This window comes from Charadrius vociferus, unplaced genomic scaffold (assembly GCF_000708025.1).
Source record: "Charadrius vociferus isolate BGI_N301 unplaced genomic scaffold, ASM70802v2 scaffold512, whole genome shotgun sequence".
NCBI classification, from domain to species: Eukaryota; Metazoa; Chordata; class Aves; order Charadriiformes; family Charadriidae; genus Charadrius; species Charadrius vociferus.
In genome coordinates, this window is record NW_009647050.1 from 869,893 (window position 1) to 885,033 (window position 15,141).

The following is a 15,141-nucleotide window of genomic DNA, read 5'->3' on the forward strand; positions in this document are numbered from 1 at the left end:
TCTGGCATTATCCTAACGGCGTCCGGAGGGCTCGGGTGGGTGCTTGGAGGGGGAAAACATGCATCCCCCCAGGGCACGCATGCACCTGGCTGCCATCGCCACAGCCCCGTCAGTGCTGGTGCTGGACTAGCCAAGCCAGAGGCATTTTGTGGTGTCTGAGGAGTTAATCATAGCTGATTACCGATGTTTAGGAGTCCTACGGAGTTTATAAATTAACATGCCAGCTTCTCCGGAGGCTTAGAAATCCACACCCACCAGGTGTCAGCCCTCAGCGTTGTGTAAGCGCCATGGGAACTTCTCTCCGGCACGTGCCGAGCTGCGCTAGCCACCGCTTTAGGGCCTGGCCTGCTTGGTATTTGCCATGGTGGTCCTGAAACGTGCTCAGCCCAGGCACCGAGGTGAGGACAAGCCCTGCCTGCTCTGCCCACCCTGCCCCTGCCCGGGTGCCGGCCAGGCCTTGGCTTCTGTGTGGGTGATGGTGGTGGAAAGGAGGCACCAGCCCCGCAGAGAGAGCCACGGGCCATGAGGATGGTGCACGGTGGTTTTGGGGACCTGCTGGACGTGTTGCAGACCCGGCTTTGTGTTCGTTTAGTTTCCACCCCAGGAGTGGGAGCCTGCTTGCAGTCAAAGCCCGAATCAGTGGGCAGCATGCACTCTTCCCACCCCCTCATTTACACTAACAATAATTGATAGGGGACCATCTGTCACCATCGGTGGAACCGAAGCTGGGTGAGAGCTGGTGGTGGTCGTGGTTGGTGGGGGAGCACAGGAACATGGGGCACTGGGGAGAGGCAAAGCACTGGTGATGCCAGGATCCAGCACTGCGGCAGCAGCACGTGGGATGCAGCTGGTGCAGAGGGCACCCCCGTGGCAGCGATGGCTGGACCCCCTCGGCCTCCCCAGACCCGCTGTGCCCAGGGGTCAACACATCTCCTCTGACCTTCTCTTCGCTGTGCAGATGGCCTGCACTGTCCAAAGCAGTCACTCAAATTTCTGCCAGGGAACCGTGGGACCTTGCACTGCCTCGTTAGGCTTCGCGTGGGGTGGGAGCATTTTCGGTTCCCCAGGAGCGTCAGAGAGTGCGCACGGCTCCCGCGGCGCTGGGAGCGAGGGCCGAGGGAGCAGAGGAGCCCCATCCCTGGTGTGAACCCATCCCGCTGTTAACTCATGCGTCTTTTTTTGGGAGCTATGTAGGGGCTGCACACGGGGTGCCGGCGGTGCCCAGCCTGCCTGCGGTGTTGGCACAGGGGTCCCCCTGCTCCCCAGCCCACCCACACTGAACCGCAGCCCGCCCAGCACAGCGGCATGGAGGGGTCTTGCAGCCCCCTTGGAGCTGGGATGTGCATGGGCACACTGTGCGTCCTGTGTACTCCCGGCCCTTTCCAACCCCATCCCAAATTCCCCTTATCTCCCAAATTTACTCTGTTTTCCTCCCTGGCACGGCTTTTTCTTCCCTAGCACGCGACCCAGCCGCCATGCCTCGGGCTCCTCTTCTCCAACAGGACGTGGCCGAGGATGTTCCCCCCACCGCAGCGCACTGAACACTAAAGAGGACGTAAACCCCTGTTATTCCTAAGCCTATTACAAGCTTCAGTGGATTAGGCTGCGATATTAGTTGATTGAGATCAAACCAACAGCTAAGTTGCAAGGCTGATGCGCTAATGAACCATCCCGATGCAAGGGCCCCAAAATGAATTTTCCTTGGAAAAATGGGTGGTTCGCAAGGACCCCGCTTGCTGCCCGGAGCATCAGCAGTGCCGCAGCAGTGGTGTCAGTGCACGGTGAGGGTCGTCGGCGTCCATAGGCCGCATGACCGCCGCCAGACAAGCTCTGCTTCCGGCTGGTACACTCCAGGTCCCCCTGCCCAAGGTGCGGGCAAGCATCCCCGCGGCACTGGGCAGGACTTCGGGGCCGGCAACACTGCTATGGGCACACCCAGATAGTCCAAAGCACTGTGAAGAGTAGCAGTAACGTTCTCCAGTGGAGACCTGCTTTGGCAGAGCCAGAGATTAAGCTGATGTCGCTAAACCTGTACTAAATACAGACAGAGTGATGCGAGGGCTTGCTCAGGCTCCATGATGATTGTAACATGGTTTTTACTGCAGGAGAGACTGCTAATTTATAACTTCATGCATACTAATTAACAGTCAAACATACTTTTTCCAGATTCTCCAGCAGTCTAAATGGGAAAGCTTTTATTAATTTTCAGGAGATTAAAGAATGAGATGTCCATATTAAGTGATTTTTTGGAAACTTCTACATTCCTTTGTGTGTCTTGTCACAGTCTTGAACCTCGTCCTTCATAATAGCCATGCAAACATTAATGTGATAGAAACTGGTTTGGGTCCTGCCATAGGGGCTGTGCTGTGATTATATCAGTGAACAAGCCCATCTTTTGTGAGGTTTTTTTTATATTTGTTTTTGTTCTACAACTGAATGAAACCCAAACTTTCTAAATTTGTTTCACTCACAGGAAGAAAAAGAAATGACAGGCCGTTCTGGACCACAAAAACCTTCCTAATAAGAAACATACCTCCAACAAACCAGCTTTTACTGACCTAAAGAAGAGGAAGGCATAAAGAAGCACAATGAAAGAAGAGCTAGTTGGAAGACTTGAGCCCAGCTGCAGAGGTGAGACCCTTAACAAATAGTGCAGGGGAAGACGATGCTACCACTGCATCATCACTCCAGTGGCGCTTGTGACCTTTGAGCCAGTGTATTGGGGTACAAAGGAAAGCGCACCTCCATCATCAGGGGCAGAAGGCATGGAGAAAGCAACTTCCCCTCATGCCACCCATAGTTAGCCAGGGGCATGGTCTACTCTAGGGGAAACAGTCACACGCACTGTACTAGCAACATCTATAGCAGGGACACGGTCTAGCTTCAAAGCCAAGGACAAAGAGCTTCAAGTAGACCTTCCTGTAGAATCTCAGACTGACTTTGCCTGAAGTGTCTTGCTATGAGGGCATTTATTTTTGTTTGTTCGTTTGCTTGCATGGTTTTGCGCTTCCTAAGAGTTGGGCCAGAAGTGGGAGCTCTTCAGCATCGACCCGCGGGCCGGGCTCATCACCACCACGCAGGCCCTCGACCGGGAGAGCATGGAGCTCCACTACTTCCGCGTGACGGCCGCCGACCACGGGGCGCCGCGGCTTTCCGCCACCACCATGGTGGCCATCGCCGTGGGCGACCGCAACGACCACGACCCGGTCTTTGAGCAGGGCGAGTACCGGGAGACCATCCGGGAGAACGTGGAGGAGGGATACCCCATCCTGCAGCTGCGGGCCACCGATGTCGACTCCCCGCCCAATGCCAACATTCGCTACCGCTTCGTCAACGAGCGGGCTGCCCACGCCGTCTTCGAGATTGACCCCCGCTCCGGCCTCATCACCACCAGCGGGCCGGTAGACAGGGAGAAGATGGAGAGATACTCCTTGGTGGTGGAGGCCAACGACCAGGGGAGGGAGCCGGGGCCCCGTTCTGCCACGGTCAAGGTCTACATCACGGTCCTTGACGAGAATGACAACACCCCTCAGTTCAGCGAGAAGCGCTACATCGTCCAGGTGAGGGAGGACATACGGCCCCACACTGAGATCCTGCGTGTCACCGCCACGGACCTGGACAAAGACAACAATGCGCTGGTCCACTACAACATCATCAGCGGGAACAGCCGGGGCCATTTCTCCATCGACAGCATCACTGGGGAGATACAGGTGGTGGCCCCGCTGGATTTTGAGGTGGAGCGGGAGTATGCCCTGAGGATCCGGGCTCAGGATGCAGGGCGCCCTCCACTATCTAACAACACCGGCATGGTCAGCATCCAGGTAGTGGACATCAACGACCATGCCCCCATCTTTGTCAGCACCCCTTTCCAGATCTCCGTCCTGGAGAACGCTCCCCTTGGCCACTCCGTCATCCACATCCAGGCTGTGGACGCGGACTACGGTGAGAACTCGCGCCTGGAGTACAAACTGACGGGGATCTCAGCCGACACGCCCTTTGTGGTGAACAGTGCCACGGGGTGGATCACGGTCAGTGGGCCCTTGGACCGGGAGTCGGTTGAGCACTACTTTTTTGGGGTAGAGGCTCGAGACCATGGCTCTCCATCTTTGTCTGCCTCTGCCAGTGTCACTATCACTGTCATGGATGTCAACGACAACCGTCCCGAGTTTACCCAGAAGGAGTACTTCATCCGCCTGAATGAGGACGCAGCCGTGGGGACCAGCGTCCTCAGCGTCACAGCGATCGACCGGGACGTGAACAGTGCCATCACCTACCAGATCACGGGAGGCAACACGCGGAACCGCTTCTCCATCAGCACACAAGGTGGGATGGGGCTCATCACTCTCTCTTTGCCGCTGGACTACAAGCAGGAGAGGCGCTACGTGCTCACTGTGACGGCCTCCGACCGCACCCTGCGTGACAACTGCCATGTTCACATCAACATCACTGATGCCAACACGCACCGGCCCATGTTCCAGAGTGCCCACTACTCTGTGAGCATCAATGAGGACCGGCCTGTGGGCAGCACTGCGGTGGTGATCAGCGCCACAGACGATGACGTGGGGGAAAACGCCCGCATCACATACTACCTAGAAGACAACGTCCCTCAGTTTCGCATCGATCCAGACTCTGGAGCCATCACTCTCCAGGCAGAATTGGACTATGAGGACCAGGTCACCTACACGTTGGCTATCACTGCCAAGGACAATGGGATTCCCCAGAAAGCGGACACCACCTATGTTGAAATTATGGTGAATGATGTTAATGACAACGCCCCCCAGTTCGTCAGCCCTCATTACCAGGGCATGATCTCTGAGGATGCACCTCCCTTCACCAGCGTGCTCCAGATCTCTGCTACTGACCGGGATGCCCACACCAATGGGCGAGTGCAGTACACCTTCCAGAACGGAGAGGATGGGGATGGAGACTTCACCATAGAGCCCACCTCGGGGATCATTCGCACTGTCCGCAGGCTGGACCGTGAGAACGTTCCCGTCTACGAGCTGACTGCATATGCTGTTGACAGGGGCATCCCTCCTCAGCGAACTCCTGTCCATATCCAGGTTACCATTCAGGATGTGAATGACAACGCCCCTGTCTTTCCCGCTGAAGAGTTTGAGGTCCTGGTAAAGGAGAACAGCATTGTAGGCTCTGTCGTGGCCCAAATCACAGCCGTCGATCCGGATGAGGGACCCAATGCCCAGATTATGTACCAAATTGTAGAAGGCAACATCCCCGAGATATTCCAGATGGACATCTTTTCTGGGGAGCTCACAGCTTTGATAGACCTGGATTATGAGACAAAACCCGAGTATGTGATTGTAGTGCAAGCCACCTCTGCCCCACTGGTCAGCAGAGCCACGGTCCACATCAGACTCATTGACCAGAATGACAACAGCCCCATTCTCAAGAACTTCCAGATACTGTTCAATAACTATGTGTCCAATAAATCAAACACCTTCCCCTCGGGGGTCATAGGGAAGGTCCCAGCTTATGACCCAGATGTGTCCGACCGCCTCTTCTACACCTTTGAGCGGGGAAATGAACTGCACTTGTTGATTGTAAATCAATCCAGCGGGGAGCTGAGGCTGAGCCGTAAGCTGGACAACAACCGTCCACTTGTGGCCTCCATGCTGGTGACCGTCACAGGTAGGGTGTGAAAATCATTAAACCTTTAGTGCGTTGTCTTTGGGGGGTTCTGTGTGGTCCCCCTCGGGCAGCCTGTTCCGCATCAAGGGGATGGGTTGGGGACTGGCAACAAGATTTGAATTGGGAGTCGCTTCCCATCAGGAAATACTGGAGGGGCTGGGAAGGGTGGCAGGGGGGGCACGCTGCAGGGGAGTGCCGTGTAAGGGGGCCAAGGCCAGAGGTGGTCTGCAAGAACAAAGCATCGTTACTCAGCTGTGAGGATCGCTTGTAGCTGCTAGTGAGACACCTTTGGAGGTGCTGTCACCAGCAAGGCTGTGACGTGCACTGTAGGGTTCTGGCTGGGCAAGCAGCTGGTTCCCAGGGTGGCCGAGCCACCAGCCCAGGGGCTGGCAGGCTGCTTCGCTCCCGAGCCCGGGAGTCTCTTCTCTCTGCCGGGACTGAGCGCTTCCGTGGCTGTGCTTGGGAGGGAGGGCTTGAACTCGGTAAGAGGGCTCTCTCCACACCAATACCTGTCTGCTGGTAGCAAACACTTCAGTCCGGGTTCTGGCTGTGGCACCTGCCGACACCTGCGCTTTCTGGTGCGTTTCTAAAACCTGGTACCACCTTTCTGCAGTCAACTTAGTGTTGCAGTGGACAGCTGTAACAAACCTTGGAGCACAGTGCTTAAAACTCTCACGTCGTGTGTGTTGCCGGAGTATCCAAATGCAGATGCTAGTGGTATCTGCTGGGGTGGCCTTGGGGAGTGTTGGGGTCCCCTCCGGCCAAGCTGAGGGCAGGGCAAAGGTGGACCTAGGAGCTTGTCTGTGAGTAAGCAGGGTTTGGACCTGGAGCTCCTTGCTGCCCGAGCTTTGCCTTCACCATCAGCCTTTCTTTGCTTGCGGATGGATGATCTGAAATGGAGGCATCCGTCCGTTACTGAACCGAGGAACGGCTCTGGGGGACGGAGGGTAAAAGCCCTTTTTGGAGGGGCCAAGCACCGAATTACCGAGAGTGCCTGGGGAGTCGTATATTAAATCGTGATGCTCCTCTGACTGTCGGCTGCCAGCTGCCCTCCCTTTTCACCCTCTCCCTTTCTCTACCCGGCTTGTTCAGTGAGGGGAGGATTTCTTTCAAAAGATGGAGCGAGGGCTTTAAGAGGAGACCTCTTCAAGGCAATCCTGCATGGCCAATACCAGCCCGTGGGTGGGTTGGGGCTCTTTGGGGGTTAATTGTAACCGCGGGGTTGGCTGAGATCGGGTGCAGGCGCACACATGCCCATCGCTGGAGATGGGGGGTAGTTTTGACCTTTCCAGCTTCTGCCTGAGTGTGTTTATGCAAGCCCTGCCTCCTCGCACACTTAACCCTGCACAAAGGCAGGAGACAATCACGTCCCGAAGTCCTGCATCGAGCCGCCTCGCGGCGAGGGGGCCCTTGCAATTAGAGTGTCGTCATCCTCCAGTGGGAAGGGAGACTGGGAGAGGTGCGCTCGTGAAGGAGGGGAGAAGATGGAAGGGGAAGAGCTGTACCGGGGAGGGAAGCAAAACACTGGAAAACGGGCCTTTTGTTGGCTTTGATATTGGCTGTGGAGGTTTGGTTTGGTCTGGTTTGGTTTTTCCGCCTTTATTGTTCGAAGCCCCCCACCGCGCTGGCAGCCCCGTCGGCCCCATGCTGTCGCTGTGTGCAGGGGGAGGGTGAGCGGGTGGGTTTGCAGAGCTGGCGGTTGGGATGATCAGACCTGGCTGCATTGTTTGCCCAGGTTTGACACCGCACTGGAGCACCTTTCTTCTGCAGGAAGGCAAGAATAGCGCCGAGGTGGGTGCCCCAAGGGTCAGCATCTGAGGAGGGATCGGCTTCCCTGCCTGTGAGCTTTACAGTCCCTTTGAGGGAGGCTGGATGCCCCTAAAACACAGGGCAAGGGGCCCTTCTGCCTGCCTGTGAGCTGTGTGTGTTCTCAGCTCAGCCCCTTGTAGGAGGCAGGGAAGACTTGGGCCATCACAAGCATCATTTGTCCAAGATGTCTCACCTAAAATCTCAGCCTGGCAGGGAAGACCCACCTTGAGCACATTTGTCCTAACTCCTATGTCTGAATACATCAGAGCCATCTTTTCAAGCCAGGTGAGGGTCCCAGGGCTGCCCTGCCCTTTCCCAACTAGCATATCTCTCCTCTCTTGAGGAGCCCAACCTCAGGAGCTTCCTCCCCTGGTAGGTCCATCACAGCTGGAGGTGCTGACCAGAAAGTTAGGGTGGGAGAATTAAGGATTTTTTGGAGTCTTCTTGGTGATTGTATTTTAGTCTCTGTCTTTTGAGCTACCAGGAGATTGACATTCATACTCTGTGCTGGGCGAGGGGAGTCTGATTTAATTCTGAGATCTCATAACTTGTCAAGTGTCATCAAAAACCTGAAAAGTCTGCCAAAACCCTTCAGAAGTGGTGAGGAACGTTCACCTTACCCATACCCATACCCATCCTTTCCTAGCTTCTCCATCTGAAGGCGTTTTACTGCTCCTCAGCTGCAAATGTGGACAGATTTGGACAACCCCTGTCTGTCCCCACAGAGCGTTTGCCATCTCTGGGGTGACCGCTCAGGGTGTTGCGGTCAGAGTGGTGGCTTTTGCTCTCTCGGACATTGGCTCTGCCATTCAGAAGAGGACAGGTGGTGATGCACTGGAGCCTATCTCTGAGCTCCCGGTCCCCCAAAATGAAGGACAGGGGTGTGTCCCCTCCTGGGTCAGGGAGGCTGTTTGAGCTGAGCTGCCTTCTTCCCGATCCCTGGAGCTCCCTGGGAGGCTGAAGACCAAAATGTTTGCTGTAGGGGAAGGGGAACCTCTGCTAGTGACTCCAAGGCTCTTGGAGCCCATGCCATGTGCCGCACGGTGGACTGGGGCGCTGCCCAGGGGTGCGGAGAGCCTCTGGCAGCACGGGGGGGACAGGAGAGACGAGCTGTCACCCTGGCAGACCCAGGAGATTGTTGGGCAGTGGTCCACAGCCCTGCTCCCCACAAAAGCTTGCCAGTGCAGGCCTGGAGCTCCATTCCAGGCTGACGGCATAGCCCCCCAGGAGGAGTCTGCTGCCCACCCCACTGTCCAGCCAGAGCTCTTCTTTCTGTAGCTTCGCTGCTTTTGAAGCTGGTAATTGCCAGTCTTGGAAGTGCAAACACGATGACGATGACCCCGTTGCTGCCCAGCGTGCGGGTTAGAGCCTCGGTCCCTTCCCTCTGCTCCTTTCCCTGTAGGCATGTTTCCAGGGCTCCTCATTCTGCTGCATGAATATTCACCAGGCACCAGCTCTCCAGCCACAGGATTTAATCAGAAAGGCTGAGCATTCGTGATTAAAATGCCTCCCAGGGGGGTCAGTGCCTCCAGCCAGCTTTGGGCTTTCTTTTGGTAGCTTTTTTTTTTTTTTTCCCCTCCCATTTGCAGCGGGTCATTCTCTTAACCATCTGCTTTCCCTTGGACGGAGCTGAGGGGGAGGCAGCCCTGGGTGTGATGCTGAGGTGGGACAGCATGTTATGGGGGAGCTTACCGGAGAGGGCTGTGGGGCCAGGACTCGCCCCGCATTGCTGCGGGGAACCGGGAAAGGGGTGCTTGGGCTTTCCTGCTGTGGGCTGGGCAATGCCGAAGGCATCAGTCACCCTGCAGCCTGCCTTCTTCCCCGGCCACAGCCTCCGTGCTCCTCAGAGGCGTTGCTGGACTCCAGCCTGCCCCAGGACTCAGCATCGCATCAGCCAAGGCCTAATAACAGCCATAAATCAGGCAGACGTCTGCCTGCCTGTTGCTGGGCACTGAGCGGCCCTCAGGGAGAGCGAGAGCTGTTCCTCAGGCCTCACGGCTGCTTCTGGGTGAACCATGAGCTGGAGAGAGGAGAGCGGGAGGCAGCTTGGCTCGAACCGAGCTCTTGCTGGCCTTGGCCAGGGAGGCAAACTGCGAGGAGGGGACAAAGGGAGAGGAGAGGGAGCGGGGACAAAGAGAAGGGAGCTGGTGTCAAAGCGGTGGCATCCTGGGGTGCTGCCTCACCAGGTGGTCCATCAGGGAGGGATGCCAGGCTGCTGGTGGCTTGGGGGGCACCCTACGCCAAGCATGGCTGAGCCATGCTTGTGGCTTTCCCCTCTCTCCACCTCCTCGGGGCAGCCCTTGAGCCTCTTGCAGAGAGAAGGTGCCTCAGGGAATGCAAATGATAACGCTGGTTCCTTGCACTGAGCACAGGCACATCTAAATCCCTTGGCACATCCAGCCAGGTGCTGGATGGAGCTGTTTGGTAACCGTTGCTCATGCTGCCCTCCATGTCAGAGCTGGCAGGGTGTCACACACAGGGGTGGTTTCTCACCTTGCTTCCATATGGGGCCGGAGCAGTTTGATTTCAGAGAGAAGCAGCCCCCCCCCCGTTCCTCCAGGAGATTAGCTCCTGGGTGACTGTACTGGCACCGCTGCTCGCCCAGCCCGGTGCGAGCCTTATCTCCACAGCACCAGCCCCGGCATGAAGGCTGGTGCTTGCGCAGGAATTTGCAGGGTCGCCAGAAAGCTTTCACCTTCTGAAGAGTAGAAGAGAGAGAGGGGAAAAAAGGGAGACGTTTCAATCTTTAAATCCTCCGGCACTGCAAACTTCAAACGGGGCTGAGGGAAATCAAAAGGCTTTGCAGCACAGCAGCCATGGGAAGAGAGGAACGGTAAAGGCAGCTTTGCACATGAGGCTTGGAGCTGGGGCGCAGGTGGGGGATGGGGGGCTGGCATTTACACCCCTGGTCCTGATCGGGGCAGGGGCTGACCGGGGTGCTGGGAAGCCTGCTGCCCCTCGTGCCACCTTGCACTGGGTTGCAGGAGGTGAAGCAGTGTTGAGCAGGGTCTAGCTAAGTTTGCCAGGCTTGTTTCACACATGGCCTGGTCACGGGCTGTCCAGGACTGCCTACTGGCAATGGTCTGGTCCATTAGTCTGTCCTGTGCCTTCTGGTAGCGGCGCTCATTTGAGCAGCTGCCCAGGTTCCATCTGCGTGCGGGAGATGTGCCATGCAGTTACGTCTGGCTTGGAAGGTCAGGCAGGGGAGGTGTGGCAGCACGGGGGTGTGCTGGGGCCTCAGACGGCTGAGGATCATAGAATGGTTTAGGTCGGAAAGGACCTTGAAGATCTTCGAGTTCCAACCTCACCTTGAAGACTGTGGGTCCCTTCCCTGCTCTGAACAGCACAGGGTGGTGTCATACCAAGACCGAGAGATGTGCAGAGATAGAAGCGTGGGTAAACGAGCAGCTCTCCTGTGTTCACACCAGTAATGCACTGTGGTCCCTCCGGGGCCACCACAGGCTAGACCGGACCATGGCACCTTTGGTGCAGGGTCTTTCTAATGGGGTGGTCATGCCAGTGTGCTTGGTTATAGCCCACAAGGCTCCTTGCCCATCATTTGGGTGCCCTTGCCTGCAGGGAGGCACAGGCAGCCGAACCCGATGTCCCCCGGGGAAGGGGGTGGCTTGCTTTTGCCACTCATTGGTCACGTGTAGGGGATGTTACAGCAAGATTTGGCACCCAGGGAAACTCCTGGAAGTCACTGTCGAGATGTGCTGATGTAAATGTTGTCTTGGTATGATGATGGAGAGCCAGGTTTCCGAGGAAATGTGGGGGGTTGGCACTCGCGGGTGGATGTGGGGTGGGAGCTGTGACAGCTGTGTGCAGCTGGTGCCCATGGGGGGCACCAGTATTGGGGTGCTGGCAATGGGCTGGAAGACAGATCTCCCCATTTCACCAGGAGCAGTGAGGTTCTTGATGAGCCGTTTCTGGGGCCACAAGAGGTTGGTGCGGTGCCTGCTTTCACAGAATGGTCAGGGTTGGAAGGGACCTCTGGAGATCACCTAGTCCAACCCCCCTGCCAGAGAAGGGTCACCTACAGCAGTTGCACAGGATGGCATCCAGGCGGGTTTTGAATGTCTCCAGTGTGGGAGACTCCACAACCACTCTGGGCAGCCCGTGCCAGTGCTCTGCCACCCTCAAAGTAAAGAAGTTCCTCCTCATGTTAAGATGGAACTTCCTATGTTCCTATGCTTTGCCATGCTGCAGTTTGGCTCTGCCTGCCGGAGCCTGTGCTGAGGGCAGAGGGCCCAGAAGGAGGGGGACTGGGAGAAAGGAGGTGTCCTGGAGCAGCAGGCAGGCTTCTCCCCACTGCGTGTCCCAGCCAAAGCTGCTAGCAAAGGTGCCCGGAGTGGCCTGAGCAAGGGGAACGTTGGCAGGCTGCTTTGTGGGGTACCTCCTGGCAAAGCCATTCACTGGGATCACATGGAAAGGAGAGTTAATGGCTGAAAAATAAAACCACTGCCCGAACTTCTGCCTGGGCAGAGAGGGGGAAGAGCGACAGCCCCAGCAAAGGGCCAGGCAGCTTGCACTGGGGCAGTGTGAAGCGGCGAGGATGGGGAATGGGCTGGGACAATTGTGCTCTGGAAGGGCCTGGTGGAAGTTTTATCTGAGCAAGGTATGGGGTGTGCTGCCTGGGAGGTCCCCAGCTGTGGTAATTACAGTCTCTGTCTCGCTGAGAGGGGTGCTCTGTGCCTGCCTGTGCTTGTAGCAGGGTTTCCTGGAGGAATTGGGAACATGGGCACATCTGTCTGTCTGTCCAGCTCCCATCTTGGCTAGTATTTCCTGATTTGCAGCAGGGTATGAACCTCCAAGGTCGCAGGATCTGTTGGGTTTCTGGGAGCTGGCTAGGTGGGGTGAGGCAGGGAGCCCCCAAATCCCATAGCTGCTGGGGTGGGTGCTGCGATGGGAGCTGCACCGTTGCCTGTCCAGGCTGGTGCTGTGCTGCCTGAGCTGCTGGGACCTGAGTGTGCTTAACGTGGGGCTGAGATGCTGCTAACGGCCAAGGTCCTGGGAGACAGCAGGCGGGCACGCTCCAAGTGTGCGGGCACGCTCCTGTGTTCACGCCTCGGAGATTGCTTGCATGGTGTGGAGTCCCAAGGGGAGCTAGTTTGTTTCCAAGGAAAATAAAGATTAAAGAGAATTAAACAAACCAGAGATGGGCTGAGGGAGGAAGAGATGCAGAGCAGATGGTGAGAAGGGGGGAAGCACGGAGACCGGCACAAAAGCCTTGGAAACCCTGGAGGAGAGAGGAAGGAAATGGCAGGAGGAGGGAGCTGGGAAAGGCAGTGTCGGGGAGGCAGGCAGGGCGCAGCGGGGAAGCAAAACACCCCGCGCCTTGGCATGGGCTCCTGTGTTTACCCAACCTCCTGCTGGGTCTTCCTTCTGCCCGGTTCTCATGAGCATCTTTGTTCCTGAGAGCTCAGTTTGCTGCCGAGATACAGGACAGGGAGGAAACCTGAGAGTTATCTCAGTGGAGAGTCTGATGGGAGGGAGAACATGCAGCCACACTGGCTGCTCCCCCTCCAGCCTTTTGGGGTCCACACTGGGGTGTAGGGCTCTGCCCCAGGGTGGGACGGAGGAAACCCTCCAAGCAGGAGGCAAAGACCTGCACCGTGTCCCTGTTCCCTCCCACAGACGGGATCCACAGCGTGACAGCCCAGTGTGTCCTGCGGGTGATCATCATCACGGAGGACATGTTGGCCAACAGCATCACGGTGCGGCTGGAGAACATGTGGCAAGAGCGCTTCCTTTCCCCCCTGCTGTCCACCTTCCTGGAAGGGGTGGCCACCGTGCTCGCGACGCCCAAGGAGGACATCTTCATCTTCAACATCCAGAACGACACGGACGTGGGTGGCACGGTGCTCAATGTTAGCTTCTCGGCCCTGGCACCACGGGGCGGGCGGTACTTCAGCTCGGAGGAGCTGCAGGAGCAGCTGTACATGAAGCGCATGGCGCTGACAGGCGCCTCCATGCTGGAGGTGCTGCCCTTTGACGACAACGTCTGCCTGCGGGAGCCCTGCCAGAACTACATGAAGTGCATCTCCGTCCTCAAGTTCGACAGCTCAGCCCCTTTCATTGCCTCCCCCTCCACCCTCTTTCGGCCCATCCACCCCATCACCGGCCTGCGGTGTCGCTGCCCACAGGGCTTCACCGGGGACTACTGTGAAACAGAGATCAACCTCTGCTACTCCAATCCCTGCCTAAATGGCGGGATCTGCACCCGCAAGGAGGGAGGATACACGTGCGTTTGCCGCCAGCACTTCAGTGGTGAGTGCCCAGGGCTGGGGGCCATGGGGGCACGGGTGAGCGGGTCCCTTGTTGTTGCTGTCACCATAATGGGGTGCTTTTCCCAGCAGGGCGGTGGGTGTCGGAACCCCTCTTTGCCTGCAGAGGTCTGGCTCTGCTCTCACCTCTCCGTGTTTCCATGGCGCTGGATGTGCAGGGCTGAGGTTGCCATAGAAATCTGTCTTGCAGGGAGGTGGCATGAAGGGCTCCTGGGGACCCTGGCCACCACCTCCCAGCCTTTTTCACAACCAAGCCGGACAGTGCCAGGCTGGGGCACAGGAGGTTCCTCAGCCCTGCCCCATACCAGTGGGGCAATGGGCTCTGGGAGCCTCAGAGGTGTTAGTTTCAGCCTGTGCCAGTCTTCAGCTGATCCAGCAGAGGTGTGGAGCCCATGCTGGCCCCATCTGCCATGGGTAAGCTGCTGCCCACCCAAAACAGAAAAGGAGACTGTGCCTAGCTGCCCCACCAGGCGGGATCTGATTCAGGCAGATCTGGTCCTAACCATGGGGGGAATGCATGAGCTGGCCAGTGCCTTGTTGCCACAAGTCCCCAACAGGCTGTGGAAACCCGTGCCTGGCCACTGGCAACCTGGGGGTGAGGGAAGATGGCCTGTGGCTACTGGGGAGGGAGCCCCTGCCTTGCCTTCTCTGCCGGGAGGGAGCATGGTAGCAGATGGCTGCCTTGGAGCTGCTCTCCTGTTGGTGGCTCCTGGTGAGATAAGCAGAGTCAGTGGTAATTAACCCCTGGCATTTGAAGCGTGAACAGCCATTAGCAGAAGGGTTAATGAGCTCGTTTCCCTGTCACTTCATGCTGTCTCCTCATCCTCCTTGCATGCCACAGAGCAAGTAATGGGAGCAGGGCCTGGGGCGTAGGACTGCAGCTGAGCAGTTCCCTGCGTGCTGTGGGGACAGCACAGGAAAAGGGGCTGCCAGACCCCCTGCACTGCACTGCTGAGCTGCTTTGGGGCATCCCCATTACCGACACCAGCAGTGTGCAAGGGTATTTGGTGTCCCTCATCTGGCTAGTTTCCACTTGGCTTTTGCTCCTATGTCAGAGCCTGCGGGCAGGGTTAGGAGGTTCCTGGTGCTGTGGGTGAGACTTTCATGTCTATTGGTAAGGGACCTCAGTGGTGCTGGGCTGTCTCCACACCCCAGAGCCAGGACTACCATGCCTGTCCCAGGCCTGTGCAGTGGCAGTGCCCAAGGAGGCACTCTCAGCATCTCAGATTTCTCTGCCTTGTCCTTGCCTCTCCATCCTTAGGACTGTGCAGCCCAGCTGTGGCAGTCCTCTCCTGTCCCATTCCTATGCCATTCTGGGTCCAAACTTGCCCCTTCAGCTGGAGCTGGCATCCCATCCAGCCCAGGGGCTTGGACTGCAGGGCAGGCAGTGGTAGCT

The 15,141-nt window shown here is 57.3% G+C and overlaps 1 protein-coding gene across 1 annotated transcript in view; it reads left to right on the forward strand.

Moving 5' to 3' along the window:
- Positions 1-1,809: 1,809 nt before the first annotated feature.
- The window catches only part of CELSR3 (cadherin, EGF LAG seven-pass G-type receptor 3), a 43,952-nt gene continuing 30,620 nt past the window's right edge, over positions 1,810-15,141 (forward strand). The window contains 3 exon segments of the mRNA XM_009895751.1: positions 1,810-1,869; positions 3,018-5,649; positions 13,096-13,728. Coding sequence (XP_009894053.1) covers positions 1,810-1,869; positions 3,018-5,649; positions 13,096-13,728 — 3,325 coding nt within the window.